At 36.9% G+C, this 20,576-nt stretch overlaps 1 protein-coding gene and 1 pseudogene across 4 annotated transcripts in view; one reads left to right on the top strand and one right to left on the bottom strand.

Moving 5' to 3' along the window:
• The window catches only part of LOC131164631 (ATP phosphoribosyltransferase 2, chloroplastic-like), a 29,523-nt gene extending 12,335 nt beyond the window's left edge, over positions 1-17,188 (bottom strand). For 2 of the 4 annotated variants that reach the window (XR_009139299.1, XM_058121966.1), the window contains exons 1-2: positions 16,759-17,175; positions 16,509-16,568 (exon numbers count right to left, since the gene is read on the bottom strand). Coding sequence is in view for 3 of the 4 variants with exons in the window: in XM_058121966.1 (XP_057977949.1) it covers positions 16,509-16,568; positions 16,759-17,001 (303 nt within the window). In the remaining variant the exon portion in view is untranslated. Of the gene's footprint in view, positions 1-16,508; positions 16,569-16,758 lie in introns of all 4 variants that reach the window. The other 2 variants (XM_058121965.1, XM_058121964.1) reach the window with 2 other exon arrangements.
• LOC131163435 (auxin-responsive protein IAA13-like) lies at positions 17,000-19,891 on the top strand (annotated as a pseudogene).
• Positions 19,892-20,576: the final 685 nt, after the last annotated feature.

Below are 20,576 nucleotides of genomic sequence, written 5' to 3'. Positions count from 1 at the left end.
GAGCAACATTATACCCCATGTGAACAACAGAAAAGGAGCAGACAAAACTGATACGAATGTTGTGGCTTCAACTGTGAAGGGACCTCACGATGAAGGGGGAAGTCCACTAAATTCAGCAGGTGAACAGATTGAAGATTCGAGCAACAATGGACCTCAGATAGACAGTGGAAAGGGAGCAGCCAGACCTGTTCAGAACACTGGTTTCAGCTGTTCAGGGTGCTCAAAATCAGCAGAGTATGCCCACTGGAATAAATGTGATGTCAGAAAAAGGAACACAAGATGGGCATACCAGGGATAAGGGCAAGGACCACCTAAATGACCAAAAGAGTCAAAAGGAGTAAAGGAAATATGCAGGGTGGGGGTTTCATTACTACTTAAAAAAAGAAGGGGAACAAAGGAATCAATGCTAAATTTCAGAATCTGGTAAAGGGGTTACCCCCCCCCCCCCCCCCAAGGAAGTAATGAAGATTGCTTGTTGGAACATCAGGGGTTTTAATAAACCCTTGAAACAAAATGGGGGGCTGGACCTCATAAAGAATAAAAAGGTTGATGTTCTTGGCATACTGGAATCAAAGACGTCCATCACTAATCTGGAAAAGTTTATGAAGAAAAGGCTAAGTAACTGGAACCAAATCAACAATTTTGCTGTCCATGGAGCTGGTAGGATAATTGTTCTTTGGAATCCCCAAAAAGTTAAGATTCATTTTATGGACTGCATGCCTCAGGTAATACACTGTTATCTGACTTGTCTAGTTTCATCTGAAGATTTACATATCAGTTTTGTATATGGACTTCACTCTACTGTTGCTAGAAGGCCCCTGTGGCAAAGTTATGGCAGTTCAACTGCAACTATTCTGCTCCCTGGATGCTTGTGGAAAACTTCAACTGTGTGATGCAGGCTGAAGAAAAGAGAAATGGAGCCCCTGTTACTTCTTATGAGACGAGATATGGCCAGAAACAGTCAACACCCTGCAGCACTGATTTTATAAGCTCGAGCTTCCCTGCATAAGAAAGAGTATCCCCATGCCAGGAGCCTATATAGTTAGCAATCTTAATAATCATCGGGGAGAAATGCATTGAGTTCAGTCTAGTGGAGGCCAGAGGAATCCCCAAATAGTGAAATGGGAACTCTCCATCAGGAAGACCAGTAACATTTTAACATCCTGAAGGGTAGTGCCAGTAATACCAGCACTATAAATATTTGATTTCATGAGATTTGCTTTCGGCCCTAAACACTGAGAGAATAAATTGAGGCATTCCATGATCAGCTTAACTGATGGGTAGTCACCACGGGCAAACAAAATTAGGTCATCTGCAAAGGCAAGATGATTGATTTTATGCACCCTACATTTTGGATGGAATTTGCAATCTGGGTTAGCCTCCAATGACCTCAGAAGTCTCGAGAGCGAATCTAAACAAATAACAAACAGTAGAGGGGATAATGGATCTCCCTGTATTAGCCCCTTTCTTCCTTTAAAAAAACCAAACAGGCCTACATGCAAAGCCAATGAAAAGGAAGTGGTGGAGATACATTGCATGATCCAGCCCACCATAGTTGCTGGGAAATTGAGGTGAGTCAACATAACTTTCAGGAAAGCCCACGAAACAGAATCATAAGCTTTTCTGAGGTCAATCTTTAACATACATCTTGGAGACACTCTTTTTCTAGCATATTTCCTTACCAGCTCTTGAAACAGAAAGATATTCTCAATCATGGATCTTTGTCTAATGAAAGAGGATTGAGCAATATTCACAAGCCCCTCCAGACAAGGATTGATTCTGTTTGCTAGAACCTTGGCAATGACTTTGTAAACCACATTGCAACAGGAGATTGGCCGAAAGTCTTGGAATGAATTTGCATGTTGTGACTTAGCTATCAGCACAATAGCAGTGCAGTTGAACTGTTTAAGGAGCTTTCCATTTCTAAAGAACTCCCGAACTGCCAGCACAAACTCACCCCCAATTATGTCCCATGCCTTTTTAAAGAAGCATGAGGTGTAACCATCAGTGCCAGGGGATCTCTCATTCCCAATACTGAACAGAGCACTTTTAATTTCCTCTTCAGAAACAGCCTCCAACATCTTCTTTGCCTGCTCATTACTCAGAATTGGACCACAGGCAATCACCTGGGGATCAATAGAAGAGCAAGTATCTTCAGTGCTTTATAGAAGTTTAGGGACTCTTCGGCCACCTCTTGTTGCGATTTGGTTGACTCACCATTTTCTTTACAAACTCCTGCAATATGGTTCCTAGCTGTATTTCTTTTCATCAAAGAGTGGAAGAAACCAGTGCATCTATCACTATTCATAAGGAACTTACATTTTGCTTGTTGAGCTAGGAAACATCTGTTTGCCTCTTCTAACTTGGCAGCTTGTTCCTTTTTAACAACAACCAGCCTCTGCATCTCTTCATTTTCAGGGAAATCAAGCAGCATTTGCTGAACAGCCTTTAACTCTTCACTGGCTCTTTCTGCCCTGGCCGAAATGTGTGAGAAGTACAGGGCGTTGAGATCCCTTAAGGGGCCTTTTAGAGCCTGAAGCTTCTTTGCTAGCCGAAATAACTTACAGCCAATGAATCTGTTCCCCCATGTAGTCTTAACAACATCAGCAAAGCTATCATGCTTCACCCACATATTAAAGAATTTGAAGGGCCTTCTCCCCAGGTTCTCCTCTTCCATAATAGAGACAATGCAGGAAGCATAATCTGAAAAAATTCCAGGAAGCTGGAAAAAAGCTTGAGCTCCCAACCCAGCCTGCTGCCATGCTTTATTTATCACAGCACGATCCAATTTGCACCAGGTTTTGTTATTTGTCCAGGTGAGGAAGCACCCTGAGGACCTTATGTCTGACAGCCCACACTCAGTAAAGTAGGACCTTCCTCTTGGGGGGAAGAAGGAGACCTCTTGTAGCTTGGAGGGAGGTGCGTCTCCCTAAGAAGGAAGGAGGGCTGGGGGTGCTGGACCTCAAAATTTGGAACAAGGCTCTCCTTACAAAGGCACTGTGGAATATCCATGACAAGAAAGACTCTCTCTGGGCTAAGTGGGTTAACCATTTTTATCTGAAGGGGAGCAGCATGTGGGGTGCCTCTACCTAACATGACGATTCCCCTCTGTTCAAGAAGCTTGTAGAGATTAAGAATTTAATTCTCCAACACTGCAGGGACCAGAACAGTGCCGAGCTTCAGCTGAGAGAGTGGACTGCGGAGGGGCAGTTTGTTTGTTTGAAAGCTTACCAATTCTGGAGATGCAAAGGTAACAGTGTTCATTGGAAAGCTCTGGTTTGGAATAATGGGTGCATTCCGAAGCATTCCTTTGTCCTTAGGCTAGCTGCCAAAGGAAAGCTACAGTCTTGTGATAAACTTAAGGTGGATGGCCTTGACCAAATTTGTGTGTTCTGTAACTCCGAAATGGAGACTCTTGACCATCTCCTTTTTAAATGTAACCTGTCTGCTTGTGTGTGGAACCATCTAAGGAACTGGCTTGGGCTGAAAAGATCCATGTCCACCTTAAAAGCTTGACGTAAATGGCTTCACAAAGAGGCCAAAGGAACAGGAGTTCAGGACATAGCTAAGAGAGCTTGCTTGGCAATCCCAGTTTATAATCTATGGCACTTTAGAAACAAAAGGAAATTTGAGGGCTCTGTCACTCATCCAGATGCAATTCTTAAAGTTATTCAGACTCACTTATATAGAGTTGTGTAAATATGTTTCCTTTCTTATGTAACTGAGCATTGTTTTGAACTGGCTCTTGCCCCTGGGTATGCCCAGGTTTTATTTTGTATTTAGATTGGGCGAAAGGTCAGGGCTCAAGTTTAGTGCTTTGCATCTGTGGTTGGGAGCTTGGCCTCCCCCTTTGTTTGTCTTGCTTTCCTGAGTGTATTGCTTTGCAATTGTGGTTGGGAGCTTGGCCTCCTTTGTTCCTGGGTATGCCCAGTGTAACTGTACACATCCATTTTGATCTATATAATTATAATTTTCAGATAAAAAAATAATAATAATCACAATTAATAAAAAACAAATACTAATAATAATATAATAGCTACAATAACAACAATAATATATTTTTTATTTTTATTTTTAATAAAAGATATATTAGATAGTGAAAGGAGAAATTACAAACTAGACGATGACAAGCAGTCCTAGAAAAAGAGGAATTAACCAAGAAAACCCCTCTTTAAACCCTTTCCATCACAGTTCACTGAGCACTTTAAAATAGCTAGCTCTCCCTGGCCCTTGTTAACCTTGCTTTAACCAGCATCAAGACGAACTTCCTTACCTCCAAGATTAGACAGTCATAAACCCAACTCATCCATCAATTGTTGTGCTTCTAATCCTTCCTAGAAATCTCCTCCAAAAGGCTAGGCAGAATTCCATCCTTACACTATAGCTTATTATCCATACTCAAAGATAGGAATCCCCTCCAAACATTCCATCAGAGATAGAGGCATGTAAGATAAATCCCCAAGTAAATAAGAAGAGTCAGAACCATATCCATATTGTTCCTGAGTTTCATCCAAAAGCAATCCCCCGTCACAATCAAACTCACTAAGGACTTCACTATGATTATCCAAGAGATCCCCCACCACCCAACCCCATTTCTTCTTCTCCTTCCCTTCGCTTTCCCTCTTGCTAGTTGCAGCCCTCTAAACATTTGGATCCTCCACGAACCTAACTTTCCTTATGAATCTCTTCTCAAAAATTTTGGGAATGCTCCACCACAAGACGCTTCTTCTCAATTCTTTCCCTCATTTCCACACCCCACCTAAACCACCCCCCTAAACTTATAATTTACTCCCAATATCAACAAAATTTCCCCCAAAACCATCACTTGTCCTTCGAATTTCATTATCACCCCCTTATCATCAGCCAACACTTTAGACTCACTTGTTTATCTTTCTTTCAGGCAAATTAGTTTCTAACTTTTACAGACTTTTGTCCTTCAAACTTAGCTGAATTGGAATCTCTTCCCAGTGAAGAGGAGGTATCCACCAGCACTTTCTCCATCTATGAACCAAAAGATAAGAGGTTGACTTGCTTCGACAAAGGAGAAAAATTCATAGACTGCAGATTTTTACTTTTTTTTTTAAATCTAAATATTTGGGCTGGATTGCTATCAGGTCCAAGCTACTGAACCTAAGATAAATGGACCTGCTATGGATTAGATTTTTGGGATTAGGTTGAAAGCCCATTTCTATTTACTGGATCTCATAAAATAGTACCCAAAAGCAAGCCCAGATTTGTGAAATATTAATAATACCTAGGCCAACACATTCCAAGCTATCACAAGCCGAGCTTGTTCGAGGCATTATGCTTGCCTGTGACCGCTTGTCTTGCATACATGTGATGGATAACCATCATATAAATAGTAAAGTAGGTTTTATTCTTCGAGTAGGATAATGCCTTAGTGTAAAATGAGAGTATGACTCCTTGGTTAGTTTAATGTTTCTTAGTGCTAAAGCTAGAAAATAGCACATAAAGCTTTTTAAGCGAGGATGGACGTTCATCAGTCATTGTAAAACTACCAGCTTTTGTAAACATGTTTAGCCTACTTGCCTCCCTCACTTAACACATGTTCCCTATGAAGGTGTGAATAATAAATTATGTCACTTTACAATTTACCACGTGACTCATGTTTGCATACATGCATTTTTACTGCTTCCACAACTTTGTATTCAACGTCTGTGAATTTGTTCACGTGGTGGACCCTAATGTACTATCAGCTAACTAGTTGAACTAATCTACTATAGCCAGTGCCGCATGGCCTTTCACAAGATGTGAAGTGTTCCTCCCTAACACACACCCATGCCACTCCTCTTGGATTCACAAACCAAAACCCTATTCATTGCACAACCTGTCCCATTCCACTCTTTCTTCTCCACATGATCATCCTTCCCTAGCCGCATCTGTATGCACAAAAAAGCTATGCACGACCATGCCTCACAACCGGCATCCCAGCCCCACACTGATTACAGAGCTTATTACTTCCCTTCATCACGACCTTGCTCCAAGAGCAATTAGTTTTTTGTAGTCCCTTGTCAATACCAAAAACCATCGCACCATATTCCTTGGCTATCACATAAAACTCATGCACAAATCCTCTCCAAACCCCCTAGGGACAAAAACCGGATTATACTTACAATTCCAACCCAACCCTATGTCCAAGAACTTTCCCACAATGTTGTTTGAGTCAACAACCAATATATGATGCTATCAATTCAAATGCTCTGCAATCCCTACCCAACATTCCAAACACCAACGAAAACCACTCCAAGAACCATTTCATTGATTATAAAGAGAATCTTGGTCATTGATTACATTTAGGGTTCTGCTCCAGCACAAAGATAAACCACCACAATGACGCACTAAACTAGGGAGGAGAAGGGGAAGAGGTTGCGATGGGAGAAATAACATGTTTTCCAAAGGAGAAGGTGAGTATTCCATCCAAATCAGCTACTTTGTAACTGGTACAACAATAATTATTTAATTATAATATTGAAAACAAAGAACAATAATATCACTATTTTTATAATAATAAATTAATAATATATTCTTGTTACTATTATTATTAGTGATTATGATATTTTTTAATAGTAATAATTATAACAATAATAATGATGATGTTGACTATTAATATTACAATGAACAAGAATGGGCAATTTCATCCAAGGACAATGAATGGTAGGGATATATTTGTCACAAACTTGTACTCCCATTGAATCCAAGAGTGGCTAAGGGAAAGATAGGTTTTGAAGGGAATTGCACTCGAGGCCTTTCCTTGCAGGACTTTAAGGGTGCAACCTGAGGGCATTTCCTATTTTCCTATCTCGATCTCCCTCTTGGAAACAAATTTATAGATAAAAGAGTTTGAGATCCATCATTGAAAGGTTTAAAAGGAAACTGGCAGGTTAGAAAAGGAACTACCTCTCAAAAGGTGGGAGACTTACCCTCACTAAGAGCACCTTATCAAACCTCCAAGTCTATTTTGTCTCTCTTCCTATTGCTCAATTGCCAAAAGGTTGGAAGAAATATAAAGGAGATTCCTTTTGGGAGGCATGGATAGGAATTCAAATACCATCTTTGTTAAATGGAGCAGTTAAACAATCTATTCAAAAAGGACGTTCAGAGCTTAAATCTCTCTCAACTTTCAATAAGGCCCTCATTTGAAAATGGCACCCAAGATTCATGGAGCAGAATTATTTTTGATGGAAGACATCACCTCCAAATTCGTTCTTCACTTCAATGGTTGGGCCACTAAAGAGATGAGGGGAACTTATCGTGTTGGTGAAGTTACAGTGTTGGTGTTTGAAAAATTTATCAGGGGAGGATGAAACAAATTTTTCTCCCTCATTAGTTTCCACGTGGAGAATGGGGATACTTTTTTCCTTCTAGCACAGTATTTGGTGTTGCTAGTTTTCAATTCCTTTCTATCCCTGCAATCAAAAAGTGCACATCAGCAAGCAACTTCATCTTATGATCATGGGATTTCTAGGAATGTTCCTTTGGTTAGAAATGCCTTTGAATGGGAAATTGATTTTTATTCAGAAATTTATGTTAACTTGCATAAAATCTATTGTAAAGTTAGAGATAGAGGAGAGAAGAACAGAAGAAGAGTGACATTGGTCTTTCTTGTATGAAGGTGGAATTTCCTCGATGGAACAGTGATGACCCTACTAGTCAGATTCCTAGGGCTGAAAAATACTTTCGCTTTCACCACACTCCAAAAACATGTCAAATTAAGATTGCTATTATTAGTCTAGATGGTGATCCTATTCAATGGTATGACTAGTTTAAAGCTCGTTAGGGGATGCCTACATGGAGAGAATTTGTTTCTGGATTACTTGTCCAATTTGGGCCCACTAGATATGAGAATGTTAATGGAGAGCTTCCCAAAATACTCCAAACTAGCATCATCTTGGAGTACCAGACACGGTTTGAGTGGCTATCAAACAAAAATAAGGATTGGTATGAAAGTCAACTCACCGATACTTTTATTGAAGTCTCCTACTTGACATTTGACGTGAGGTCAAAGTGCGTAGGCCACAAACTATGACCACTACAATTTCCTTTGCATGGTTAGGAGAAGAGAAGTTGGGCAATGAATGACGTTGGTCCAACAAGAACATTAGTAAGCAGATTGTCAGCAGCACTATCACACCACCTGCTCCTCGCAATCCTCCCACCAAACAATTGACTTAAGAGGAACTTAAGGAGCAAACGACAAAGGGTTTGTATTGGCATTGTCATAAAAAGTGGCATAGAGACACTGCTGTGAACAGGGATGACTTTTAAGGATTGAACCAATGGAAGAGCCAGAACAAGTTGAGGGTGACTATGTTGATTCAGATCAAAAAGGTACCAAATCTGATGATAATGATGAATCTATCACTTCTTCAATTCATGCTTCAGTTGGGTTATCTTAATCCTCAAACCATGAAAATTAATGGTTTCCTAAAACACCAATCTATCACTATCTTCATTGCTACGGGTAGCACTAATAGTTTCATGGAGACAAAAATTGCTAAACAACCAGACTATGTTGTGGTGCAATGTAAAGTTATCTTAGATTGAGAAAGAAAAGTTACAACCTAAGGAGATCAGAGGTCCACCTGAGATTAAAAAACAAAAATAAAATAAAAAATAATGATGAAATTTTTTTAAAGAAAATAACAAATCAAAAAAAAAAGTAACCGAAAGGTACTCCTAACCAAGAAAACCCTTTTTCAATCCCTTTCTGTCATAATTCACCAAGCACTTTAAATTTGCAAGCTCCCTCTGACCCTTCTTCATCTTGTACTTAGCCCCATCAAAGTGCACCTCAATTTTCCACCACCATCACACATTTAAAAATCCAACTTATCCATTATATCTTGGGCTTCTAAGTCCTTCCTAGAAATCACCTCCAGAGTAGGAAAAATTCCATCATTGCACTACATTTTATTGTTCTCAAAAATAGGAACCCCCTACAATCCTTCCATCGGGGATGGATGCACATATGATAGATCCCTAAGAACATCACAAGAATCAGAAACATATCCATATTGTTCCTGAATCTCATCCAACAGCAAACCACCACCACCACAGTTAAACTCGCTGATGTCATCACTATCATTATCTAAAAAATCTCCCCATTTCTTAGCTTCCTTTCCTTTGCTTACTCCATCACTTGCTATATCCTTCATCTTAGCAAGTGTATCTTCCACAATGCTCAATTCTCCTTCAGAATCTCTCCTTATAATCTTTAGTTTTATCTCACTAGAATGCTCTCCTTCTGCTTCAAAAATTTCTTCATTTCCACACCCATCATTGCAGCCTTACGACCAGCATACACCTTAGGACCCTTTGATTTTTCAGAATTAAATCCTGAAACACCAACCTACCCAATCCAACTTCGTCTTTTTTATTAATCCTGTCGACACCAGCCTCTAATCCCTCTACAAAACCAGAATCAACAGCCAATATGACACTTCTATTATTATAACCACTTTCTACACAAACTGAATTCAAAATCAGATTAAAATCATCCTGATTACACTCAAAAAGTTGATTCATTCTATTCTGATTTTGGAGAGCTGGAAGATGTGAACAATGGACATGGAAGGACTTTGACATGTTAGAGCAAGTGTCCGAAGGTTAAACTTATTGTGCAAAATCATAAGTTGTATGTTGTTTTCTTTTTGCTACCACTAGAAGACAACAAAGTGGTTTTGGGCACTGAATGCTTACGGACTTTGGGTGATATAGCTTGAAATTTTTCTAAACTAGTTAAGAAATTCGCTGTGGATAGACAAAATGTGACCATTGAAGGCAAGCGTTGCGGTAATGTCACTATAATTTCAAGCCATCATATGGAGAAACTCCTTAAAAAAGAATCACATGGTTGCCTTCTACAACCTCTTTCTATTCCAAAGGAAAAGAAGCGTGGATTGATATCTCCATGGATTTCATTGAGGGACTACCATCTTCTCATCGTAAATTTACTATTTTTGTTGTTATGGACTGTCTCACAAAATATGCTTAGTTTTGTACTATAGCTCACCCTAATACTACAAAAAATATTGCTTGTATATTTGTTGAGAACATTGTCAAGTTACATGGGATTCCTTAGTCTATTGTCAGTGACCGTGATAAAATCTTTACTAGCATTTTTCGAAGGATCTTTTCCATTTTCAAGGAACACAATTGAATATGAGCACAGCAATCATCCACAATCAGATGGGCAAACTGAAGTTTTTAACAGGTGCTTGGAGGCTTACAATCATTGCTTTGCAAGCAGCAAACTGAAGGATTGAGTGCGATGGCTTCCATGGGCAGAATGATGGGACAATACCATTTATCATTCCTTCATCAAGTTGACCCCATTCAAGGCTGTTTATGGTCGAGCTCCTTCTATCCTCATTAGATATTTAGTTGGACCCTCCAGAATTAATCAATTTGAGGAGGAGTTACATGATCAAGAGAAAGTACTTCAACTCCTTAAAAAAAAATTGTTGCAACTCAAGCTCATATAAAATAGCAAGCTGATAAGCATCATAGTGAAAGGGAATTCTCAATGGGATATTGGGTTTTTTCATAGGCTACAACCCTATAGACAAATATCAGTGACTGATTGTTATTCGATGAAGTTGTCTACTTGATTCTATGGGCCTTATAAGATCCTAGAATGTATAGACCCTGTTGCTTATCATCTTGCGTTACCATCAAATTCAGAAAGGTACATAAAGTTTTTCATGTCACTTGCCTCAAAGAAGAAAGTAAGGGTAGCGAGTTATTGTGCAGTCCACTTGCCTACATTACACCTACTGGAAAGGTTCAGCTGCAGCCAAAAGTAATTATGGATCGCCACATGGTCAAACGTAGAAGTTAAGACATCATAGAAGTTTCAGCTCATTGATGTCACTCACTAGTTGAAGAAGCAACTTGGGAAACTTATCAATCCTAGTCAGAGAGATTCCCGGAAATTATTACTACTCAGCCTTGAGGACAAGGTTGATTTGAAGGAGGCTGGAATGTTAGGATTTCTAAATCAATTAGGATTTCCATTTAATGTTAGGATTCCCAAATTAATTAAGGGGCTGGTTGGTATCAGTATCACTGTCAAAAATTAGAGAAACGAAAACCAAAAACCAAAAACAGAAACTAAGAACTTGAAACCAACAACCTGTTTGGTTAACATTTATAAAACTAATACAAATTAAAAACTTAATTTAAAAAATGCACATTTTCATCTTTAAATGAAAATATTTTTAAAATAATAAAATTACAAATAATACATATTAAAAAATTACTATAATGAAAATAAATTTTATTATAACTATTTTACTTAATTGTTCTACTTTCAAAATTTACTTTACAATAAAAATTTTATTGGACATGACAATTGAAAAATAGTAAAAGTATTTTGTTATTGGCTTTATTATTATTTTTAAAAATTTATGTATATTTTTATTTTAATTATATTTAAATTCATATGATCATTTTATTTTTATTTTTATTTAAAAGTGTATAAATGAATAATTTAATCTAAAAAAACTATTTCTAGATATTAAAAGTTTTGGCAACAGGTTGCCAAAATAACTGAAAACCATAAAATCTGGTTTTTAACTTTTTGGCAAACAACTAAAAATCGACAACAGAAACAAAAAACTAACAAGAGAAATAAACACGTTTTTATAATCTGTTTTTCACTATGGAGAAATAGAAATGTAAAATAGAAAACAGCAACAATACCAAACAGGCCTTAAGATTTTTATTTAAAGTCATGTCGACTTTTCCTAATTTTCTTTGTTATTTTAGGAATATTTATTGGAATTCATTAAGGACTTGGATTCAAATATAAACTCGTACTAGGAGTAGGATTCCTTACCCTATATATATGTAACCCTATGAGGAATTTTCCTCCAAGCAATAATATAATGTAGAGCCTTTGCTTAATTTGGAGGCAGATCCCCTTAAGTGATCAACTCTATTTTCATTTTTTATTTTCCATCCTTTCAATTTCGCCAATTTTCCTACAATAAGACCCTAGAATCTTATCAAAATGCTACTTGGACTTTCCTTGTGTTAATATATGCATGCCATGCCTAACACCACAATAGGTAGTTGGAGGACCCAACCAACTCTATGAATGTAATCTTATGTTAACAATATTAGATAAAGCTCACTTTATAGACTTGTCATAAGTTCCACATATATAATTTTTTAATTTTTATTTTACATTGAAAGTAGAATCTTAAGATTCTCGATCCAATTCTACGATTCGATCCTGCAGACCCCTCCAACGATCCCACTTAGAATTCCAATCCTAACAACCTTGCTCGAAACCAAATGCAATTGCTTAACAAAAGAAAACCAAATTGAATTTATTTCAGAGTATTCAGCTAACCATTTGATTAAACCTGCATAGATATAATCAAAAGCTAATGGGTTGTCCAAGAAGCTGAAAGGGAAACAGAAACGGGGCTGTTGAGAAAACAAAAATCATATGCAGAAATTAAAGTTCTAAGCTTTTAGATCTTGTTCTGAAATCAGATGAAAAATGAGGTGCAAAATCAAAACCACCAAATTTCTACATCTCTAAGACTAGGGTTGAAATTTGTAGGAAAGTCAGTCTTCCGTCTACAATTCAGGTCTAAATATTCTAGCTGTTCATTAGAAAAAGGACAATGGAGGAGACAGCTTTGATTAAACATAGCTTTCAATAGAGAGGCCAGCACGGGAGGTTCATGGCAACAGCTTTAGCCTTCATTGCATACCAGATGGCTTCACCAAGCAGCGGAGAGTAGCAAGCCACAACTGAGAGGAAAAGAGTGGCCTCCTACCTTCAGCAGAAGGGAACTTAGTGCTAGGCAAATGGGGAGACACAGGCGGATATTGGAGGATTGCAGATCAAGGTTGTGACGCAAGACAGTAGCGATGGTAAGGGAAAACGGGGAAAGACACCAAAAAAGGGGAGAGAAAGAGAAAGAAGGGAAGGGAAGGGAAGAAGAAGATGGACAAAGAAGGCTGTGTGTGGAAAGGGGGAAGAGAAACACAGTTGCTGAATTCAAATTGATAATTGTCTCAAACATACAACTTTCCAAATTGATAATTGTCTCAAACATTCAACTTTATACCCTATAATTAACTAAAACAAAACAACAAACCAAGAATCAAGTCCCACTAGGAGTGGTTGGCTACATGAATTCTTTTCCACCAATTTACAAAAAACCCACTAATTACAAAGTAACCCCAACATAACAGACTATTATACAAGACAACATCTAATTCTTGCATGAGATAATTACAAACCCCAACATAACTGAAATTTATACAAGACAACATCTAACTCTTGCATGTTGTTCTAAATCTACACCAATAATAATATGCTTCATGGCCAGCCAAATGATAAGAGGCATTCCTCTGTCAAACTCACCCAAACGAAAGGAATTTGAGTCCAGAGAGTGTACTATAGATATGACTAACTCCTCAAAAGCACACTCATTAACAGCATCCTTAGTATGCCATGAGGCACCCGAAGCAAAGAGACCTCTACAATGAACGAAATATTGTTACACTAAATGTCGTCACTCTCGGGAGAAGTTGCAAACACATCACACAGAATAGCTTCAGCTGTATCCTGTAAGTGAAAATGGGAGAGGTCTGAGAAACTGTGGAACTGCAGGTGCACCAGGGGGCAATGCAGGAGGCTCAAAAGTGCCACAGTATTTGTTCACTCCTCCACATTAAAAAACTAGACTAGTGACTATATGATCAAGAAAAGCAAGTAAATACGCATTAGGTCAAAGTTTTCTAAGGATGGAGAAAGGATCAATAGTGTGGGTATGATGCTTTTTAAAGGAAATTATAAGGTAGCATTCAAGTATAGTGCAAACCATGTTAATATCAGCCACATTAAATTCTTTAACCCTTTGATGCACATTAGCAATAATTATGTAATATATATTATTCATGGCAAGTTTTTGTCTAATCTTAGCATGCCACTCATCAATGTGACGGACAAAAAACACAGCACACTAAGATGAAAAATGGTCTGGCAGAAAAGGAACAAGATATTGGGTTTCTAACCGAATACACACTCGAAAGGACTCTTATGTAGACCTATTCTTGAAATTTGTTCAAAACAAACTAAAGTGTAGGTGACACCAAGTCCCAATTGCCTTGTTTTTCTCCCGTTACACATCCAAAAGTATCACCTAACCTAGGACTAGAGACCTCAATCTAACCATCAACACTTTGGAATGACGAGCAAAATAAAATATCAAATTAGTATCACAGATTTTCCATGTGTCTTGCAAAACTAACAAACTTGATGTCCCAATTAGACACTAGGGAATTTGGCAAACCATGCAATTTCACTACCTCCCTAAAGAACAACTTAGCTACAAGTGGTTCATCAAAGGCCTTAATACACTAGATGAAATATGCCATCTAAGAGAACCTATCGACATAACAATAATGAAATCATGTCACTATGTGGTTTCCTTTTTTTTTTTTTCTTTTTTAATAGAACAAGAAGAAATTTATTAAGAAATAACAACAATATAGAAAGAGGATGAGAAATCCTGATGTAACAAAAGAAAAAGAAAACTAAAATCTACAACAAAGATAAAAACAAATTACTAAGAAACTGTTTGGTGTCACTTCTATTTCCTATTTTCTGTTTTCATTGTTGTAAAGTGAACAAACTTATCATGATAACGCATTGGTTTACATTCCCATTTTCTACTTTTATAGTCAATTTTGGCAGAAACTAATAACCATATTTTACGATTTTTTACTTGTCTTGTTAGTATCCAGATTTGATCTTTTAAGGATTAAATCATTCATTACATACAAAATTTTAATCAAAATTAAATAAAATGACCATGTGAATTTAAGAGATGCTCTCAAAGGGCTTTTGATTTCGAAAGAAGAGAACTTTCAGGAGATGCTCAGCTGCTCTCTTGACTTAGATCAAACAAATCACGGCATGCTCATTACTTTGCCCTAATTTTGAAGCATTTGAGCCAACTGGACCAAATTTTGTGTCTATTGTAAAAGTATAATATTTGGGCCAATAAAAATATATATATATTGGGGCATTTTATTTAAAATCCTAAATAGGAAAAATCCATATTCCATTGCACGAGTAGGATCCGAAGGATTGCAAGTAGGATCATGATCCTAAGAACCTAACAATCTACATAGGATCCTATCGGGATCTTACTTGATTAAGATTCTTCTTAGGATTCGGATCAATTAGGTAAGTCTAGATCATTGGATCTTAAGATCGCATGATCTAGATCAAGATTTTGATAACAATGCATGGAAACAAAACCTGGAACCTACAGTTCAAAGAGACTTCAATGACTAGGAATTGGAAGTGTTGATGAATTTGCTGAATACTCTCCAAAATACAAAGCTTCAGGTTTCTTGTGAGGATCAGGTTAGGATGGTTAGAGGACAAGAAAGGAAGAGAAATGTGCAAGTTTTGACAGGAAGGAAATTCACTTTCAGAAGTTGAAGGATACTATTCTGTTAACTTCTTTTTCAGAATAAAGTAAATTTTTCTCTGGATTTTGTTCCTTCGACACAGTTTCTGGATTTTTTTAGTTTTATATAGTCTTTTGCATTTTGTAGTGGGTTTGGCACCATCTTGGTGCCCTCTAATACACAGTTTAATGACCCAAATGTTTGAACATTGAATAGTGTTGAATTTTGACCTTGTTATCCCCCTTATAAGGTAGGAAGTATAAAATGAGTGAATGAGCTGTTGAAATTATATTCCTTGAGAAACGTACTGGGGATTCCCAATCATGCTGGAAAAGTGCTACATTGTTCCTTGTCCAAGCCTTTATAAGGGTAGCTCAAAGACTAGAACACTCTTGATGGTATTTTGAAGGCTCCTTCCAAAAAGAAGCTTCACAACATCTTATTTCTAGGGGTTACAATGTTTCCTTTTCATGCAATGATAAAAATTGCATATATGCCTTGATGCTTGAGTTCAGATCTTTGATTGGATTGTGGATTTGGAGAGAGTATTGAGTTTCATCGAAATCCATACAGATTCAAATCCTAAGCCAAAAATCTTAGCTCCCAAACACAAAGTAAAAGTAGCTACCTATGCCGTCAAGTTGTGGATGGCTCCGGCTCTTGCATATCTTTGGGAATAGCTAACGAAAGTTTAAAACTCAGTAAAAAACTGAAGTTGGTTGCAACTCTGCTATTCATTTCCACCCAGTAACATACTAAACACAGATACTAACCATAACAAAAGTGCGATCATCAAGGCTTCAGTAATTCTTTTTTTAAAATAAGACTTGTGCTCCATGGATATGAGTTAAAGAACCTCCCCAACCCCAAAGAAGAAGAAAAAATTGCACGAAAATACAGACAAATTATCAGTGGATGACAAACAGCTCAACAGACATATGCGCCGCAAAATGTTGATTTTGCACTATGGGGTAAAACTCATACCAGAATAAATAAATTTGAAAAATTTAGGACATCAAAAGACAAAAGCTAATAAATACCTGTGGGATTTCTGCTACGTACTGCCGAGGATTCACCTGCCTGACCGAGAGTTGACAGTCCTTCGAAAGTTAATAATAAGAAGAAAAAAATCAAAAACAAAGAAAGTGTCAACGTTTTAAGAGAAACAACGAGACAGAGAAAATCATCTGAGTCTCAGAAACTAGCAAAACAAAAGAAAAAAATAATACCTTAAAATATCATAATAATGAGTTTTGGAGAGAGAGAGAGAGAGAGAGAGAGAGAATAGACCTTGAGAAGATCTAGGGTATCTGAAGCCATTCGGCCTTTACTGGGCAAACCGAAACGAATTTCGTTCCTTTCAGCGGCTCTTCGCTCCGTGCTTCCGTCAAGGACCGTGACCGGTGACGGTGAGGAACGGCAATAGAACGCTGACTTCACAGAAATATGAGCATACATGTAAGGAGGAGGAAGCGGGGGAGAATATAGAGAATGAACAAGACATTGCTGGAGGAATGGTTGAAGCATGGCCATGGCGGAATGTGCTGCAAAACCTTCCTCTGGGAGGATTGAGAGAGGGAGATTGGAAAGAAGAGCTAGAGAACGGCAGGCTCAGGCCGGCAGAGACTGTGTAGGTACCACAAGAACAAATGTATCTAGTATGGAAAACACGGGCCCGTGTGTGGCAGCACCGGAGTGAGTTATGCAATGACGCCGTCACATGGGCCATATTACTCAGCACAATTAGTATATGCTAAAATTTGAGTTTTTTCCGGATTAATTTTTTTTTAAATATATATATATATTAAATAATATCCCATTTTGAAAAGTATTTCCTAAAATGACTCAAAGTAGCGAGATTTCCCATGACCTTATGCAAATCTCGCTACTTGGTTGCCACGTGTCTGTACTAGATTGAGCCTGACATTTAAATCTCATTACTTTGTGTAGCAAAATTTGCTTAAATCTCGCTATTCCAAATAGTAATATTTATTTAAATTTCACTACTCGGAGTAGCGAGATTTTCTGTACACCTATTTATTGGTTTTCCCTTTATTATTTATTTATTGATTAATTAAATTATTTTCTAAATTATTGGAGGGAAGAATCAGTTATTAATTTAAATTTCACATATAATAAATTACAGTTCGTAATTTAGTTAAAAATATTTTTTTTGTCAAAAATTAATATAACAGTCATACACTATAAATATACACTAATTATATTTAATTAAATAGGGAAATCTTCTATTATTTTATTGAGTAGGAAATATTCAAATATTAATTGAAATTAATTAATATTTAAATAATTTAACATTTTCCAAACAGAGCTTCTACTTCTTCTATTGCCGCTGTCTCTAGCACAAAGAGAGTCACTGATTCTGTTACCCAAGAAGTTGCTGCTGCTGCTACTGGCGTTGTCAACATAAATATTTATAGAAGCATAGCGCTTCTTTTATTCTCTTTCAGATCTCTTTTCGTTCTCATGTTTTCTTTTACCATTATTAATTTGTTTTTCTCTAACAATGAGTTTTAGTGATGCTGTTCCCTTTGATGGAGTTAGGATTTTAATTTCTGCATTTCTGGCATTTCCTATTTTGGGTTTGTTCCTCTATCATCCTCTCTCTCTCTCTTTGTTTCTGTTCCACCATTTTCCCTATAAATTATAATGTCATTTTTATTTTGCTGATATGGGTGTTTCGATTTTCTTCTATTAAAGGTTAACCATCATTTTATAAATTACAGAGAAAATTGAAATGATGAAGAGTAAAGAATAAAATCTTGATTATTTTCATTTGTAAAATACCGAATTAAAGTTTCTAATTTTTCCGGATTTCAAAACCTGGAAAGAAAAACCCATTTATTAAAATATTAATCCATTTTTGTTGCAAAATTAATCTTCTCGGCAACCAACCGAAGCATATATCAACTAATCCTCTAGAGTTATTTTTTCTTTGAAGTTTCGTGTAATTGAGAAATTGTCCCTCTCTCCTACACCGTCTCTTTCTTGCTACCGTGAAACCATTCAAATTTAGTTAACTTTGAGAAGGGTAACTCATGAGGATCTACCCCCATTAATTTGGATTGTTAAAAGATTGGGATTATGGCTGAAACTGAAAGATTGGGATAATTGTTGCTTCATGTCACTGTTTATTCTCTCTCTCCATGTCTCAACTAATATATTACTCATTAGTCATTACTATAATTAATTTTGTTCCTTGGAAGCAGTTAGGTTGTGGGATGGCCGCCTATAAAGGCTTATAGGATGAACAACTTGGCTAACTAGGCAAAGACTCTAACCTCTAAAGAAGATGAGACATGTGAGAATGATAAATTGAAGGATACTTCAAAGAAAAAAGTGTACAATGGTAGCAATAAGAACAATACTGTTGTTATGGAAAAAGGGCATTTTGGGTTTGTTAAGGTTAACATGGATGGATTGCCAATAGGGAGGAAAGTTTATCTAAATGCTCGCGCTTGCTATGAGATTTTAGCCCAAGCACTAGAGGACATGTTTGTTACCCCAACCACGGGCATCACTTCCATTCGTGAGTGTATTCTTTATTTTCTATATTTTTTATCAGTAATGTGTAATTTACTTATTTTCTCTTAATTCGATCTTAAAAGTTTTGATGTAATACTATTGTTAAATCATTGTTGCACCTCAATCTAACAACTAGCTTTTGAAACCAAGTGGTTTAAGATGGCATAAACATTTTGACCTCAAAGTCAAATTAGTAGGACTAGGACAGTAATGAGTTGCATAGATAATTTTGTTCTAGTTTTAAAATGTAATTATAAGCAAGCAATAAAGGCCCCCAAGATTTTAAATGGATCATCCGAATTTGTGCTCACTTATGAAGATTAGGAGGGGGACTGGATGCTCGTAGGAGATGTTCCTTGGGAGTATGCACATTTCATTTCATTCTAAATGATTATACTAGTGCAATATGTATGTATATACTTTTGTATATATGTTTCTATGAATGTGTCTTTGTGTGTATATATGCACATATTTATGTTTGATGTTTGTATATGCACTACAAAGCCCCAATTGGAATGATGTCAAATGACAAGACTAGCCCTGTCGAAAACTAGCTGGTCTATTTCGAGCAACATTTTTAGGTGTAGGAGCAATAGCTGCACTACTAGTAACCTAATATTAAACATTTTGGATCATGCTCTTAAGGCCCGTTTCATTCAAGTTCCTAGGTACTTTGGACAGGCAGAGACCTATGGGCAGTGCATATCAAATAGAACATCATAAGAAAAGACAATATTGTAGTTGGAAATTTAGATGTTCTATACATGCTAATAATATATATGTTTTTTTTTTTTTTTGGTTTATATATAGGATGTTCCTCAACACAGTGAAGAGGCTTAGAATCATGAAGACATCAGAAGCTAATGGACTTGGTACCTAAAATTTTTAATTACACTGGCATCTGACATTCAAAGTTTTGTATGGACACTAAGCCCCCCACCTTCTGTCTGCTTAATTGTTAATTTTCAGCTCCAAGATCCAAGAAATTGATGGTCGGCAAAGAAGAGAAGCTTGTGTGCTTTTCTTTATCTTCCTTTACCCTTTTTATGTATGGAATTACTTTTACCCCAAAATGGGAATACTTCTATTTTGCTAGCTCCAAAATTGTATCAAATAAGCTCTGGGTCATATCAAAAATCATTATAGCTTTTATCCTAAAGGTGGGGGATTGGGAGAAAGCACATCTCACTGCAGTTATAAAAGCAGATGATAATTAATCATAGTGTTGGGTTTGCAAAATACACAAGTATTAAAAGGCGAGAAAAAGATGCAAAGAAGTCACTAGTTCAGCAGAACATATATTATTTAATAATTTATATACTATATTGGACACAAGAATAATGGATACAAGACATATTTAAACTTGTTAGAACTAGAGAAAGAAAAAGTAGAACTTAGGTGATGTAAAATGTGTACAAAGTGAGTACAATAGTGTGTTAGTTAAGGAAAAAAAGACATTAAAAAAAGGATGAAGAAGTTATTTTTTCTAAGCTATTTAATGAAAATCAAGTAGAAAACTTAAACTTGGAATTGAGAAATGATGAGGACGTTAAAATATGAGATTT

This window comes from Malania oleifera, chromosome 9, assembly GCF_029873635.1.
Source record: "Malania oleifera isolate guangnan ecotype guangnan chromosome 9, ASM2987363v1, whole genome shotgun sequence".
Classification (NCBI taxonomy): Eukaryota; Viridiplantae; Streptophyta; class Magnoliopsida; order Santalales; family Ximeniaceae; genus Malania; species Malania oleifera.
The sequence above is the reverse complement of the archived record's forward strand: the minus strand, read 5'-3'. Positions and strand labels throughout refer to the sequence as shown.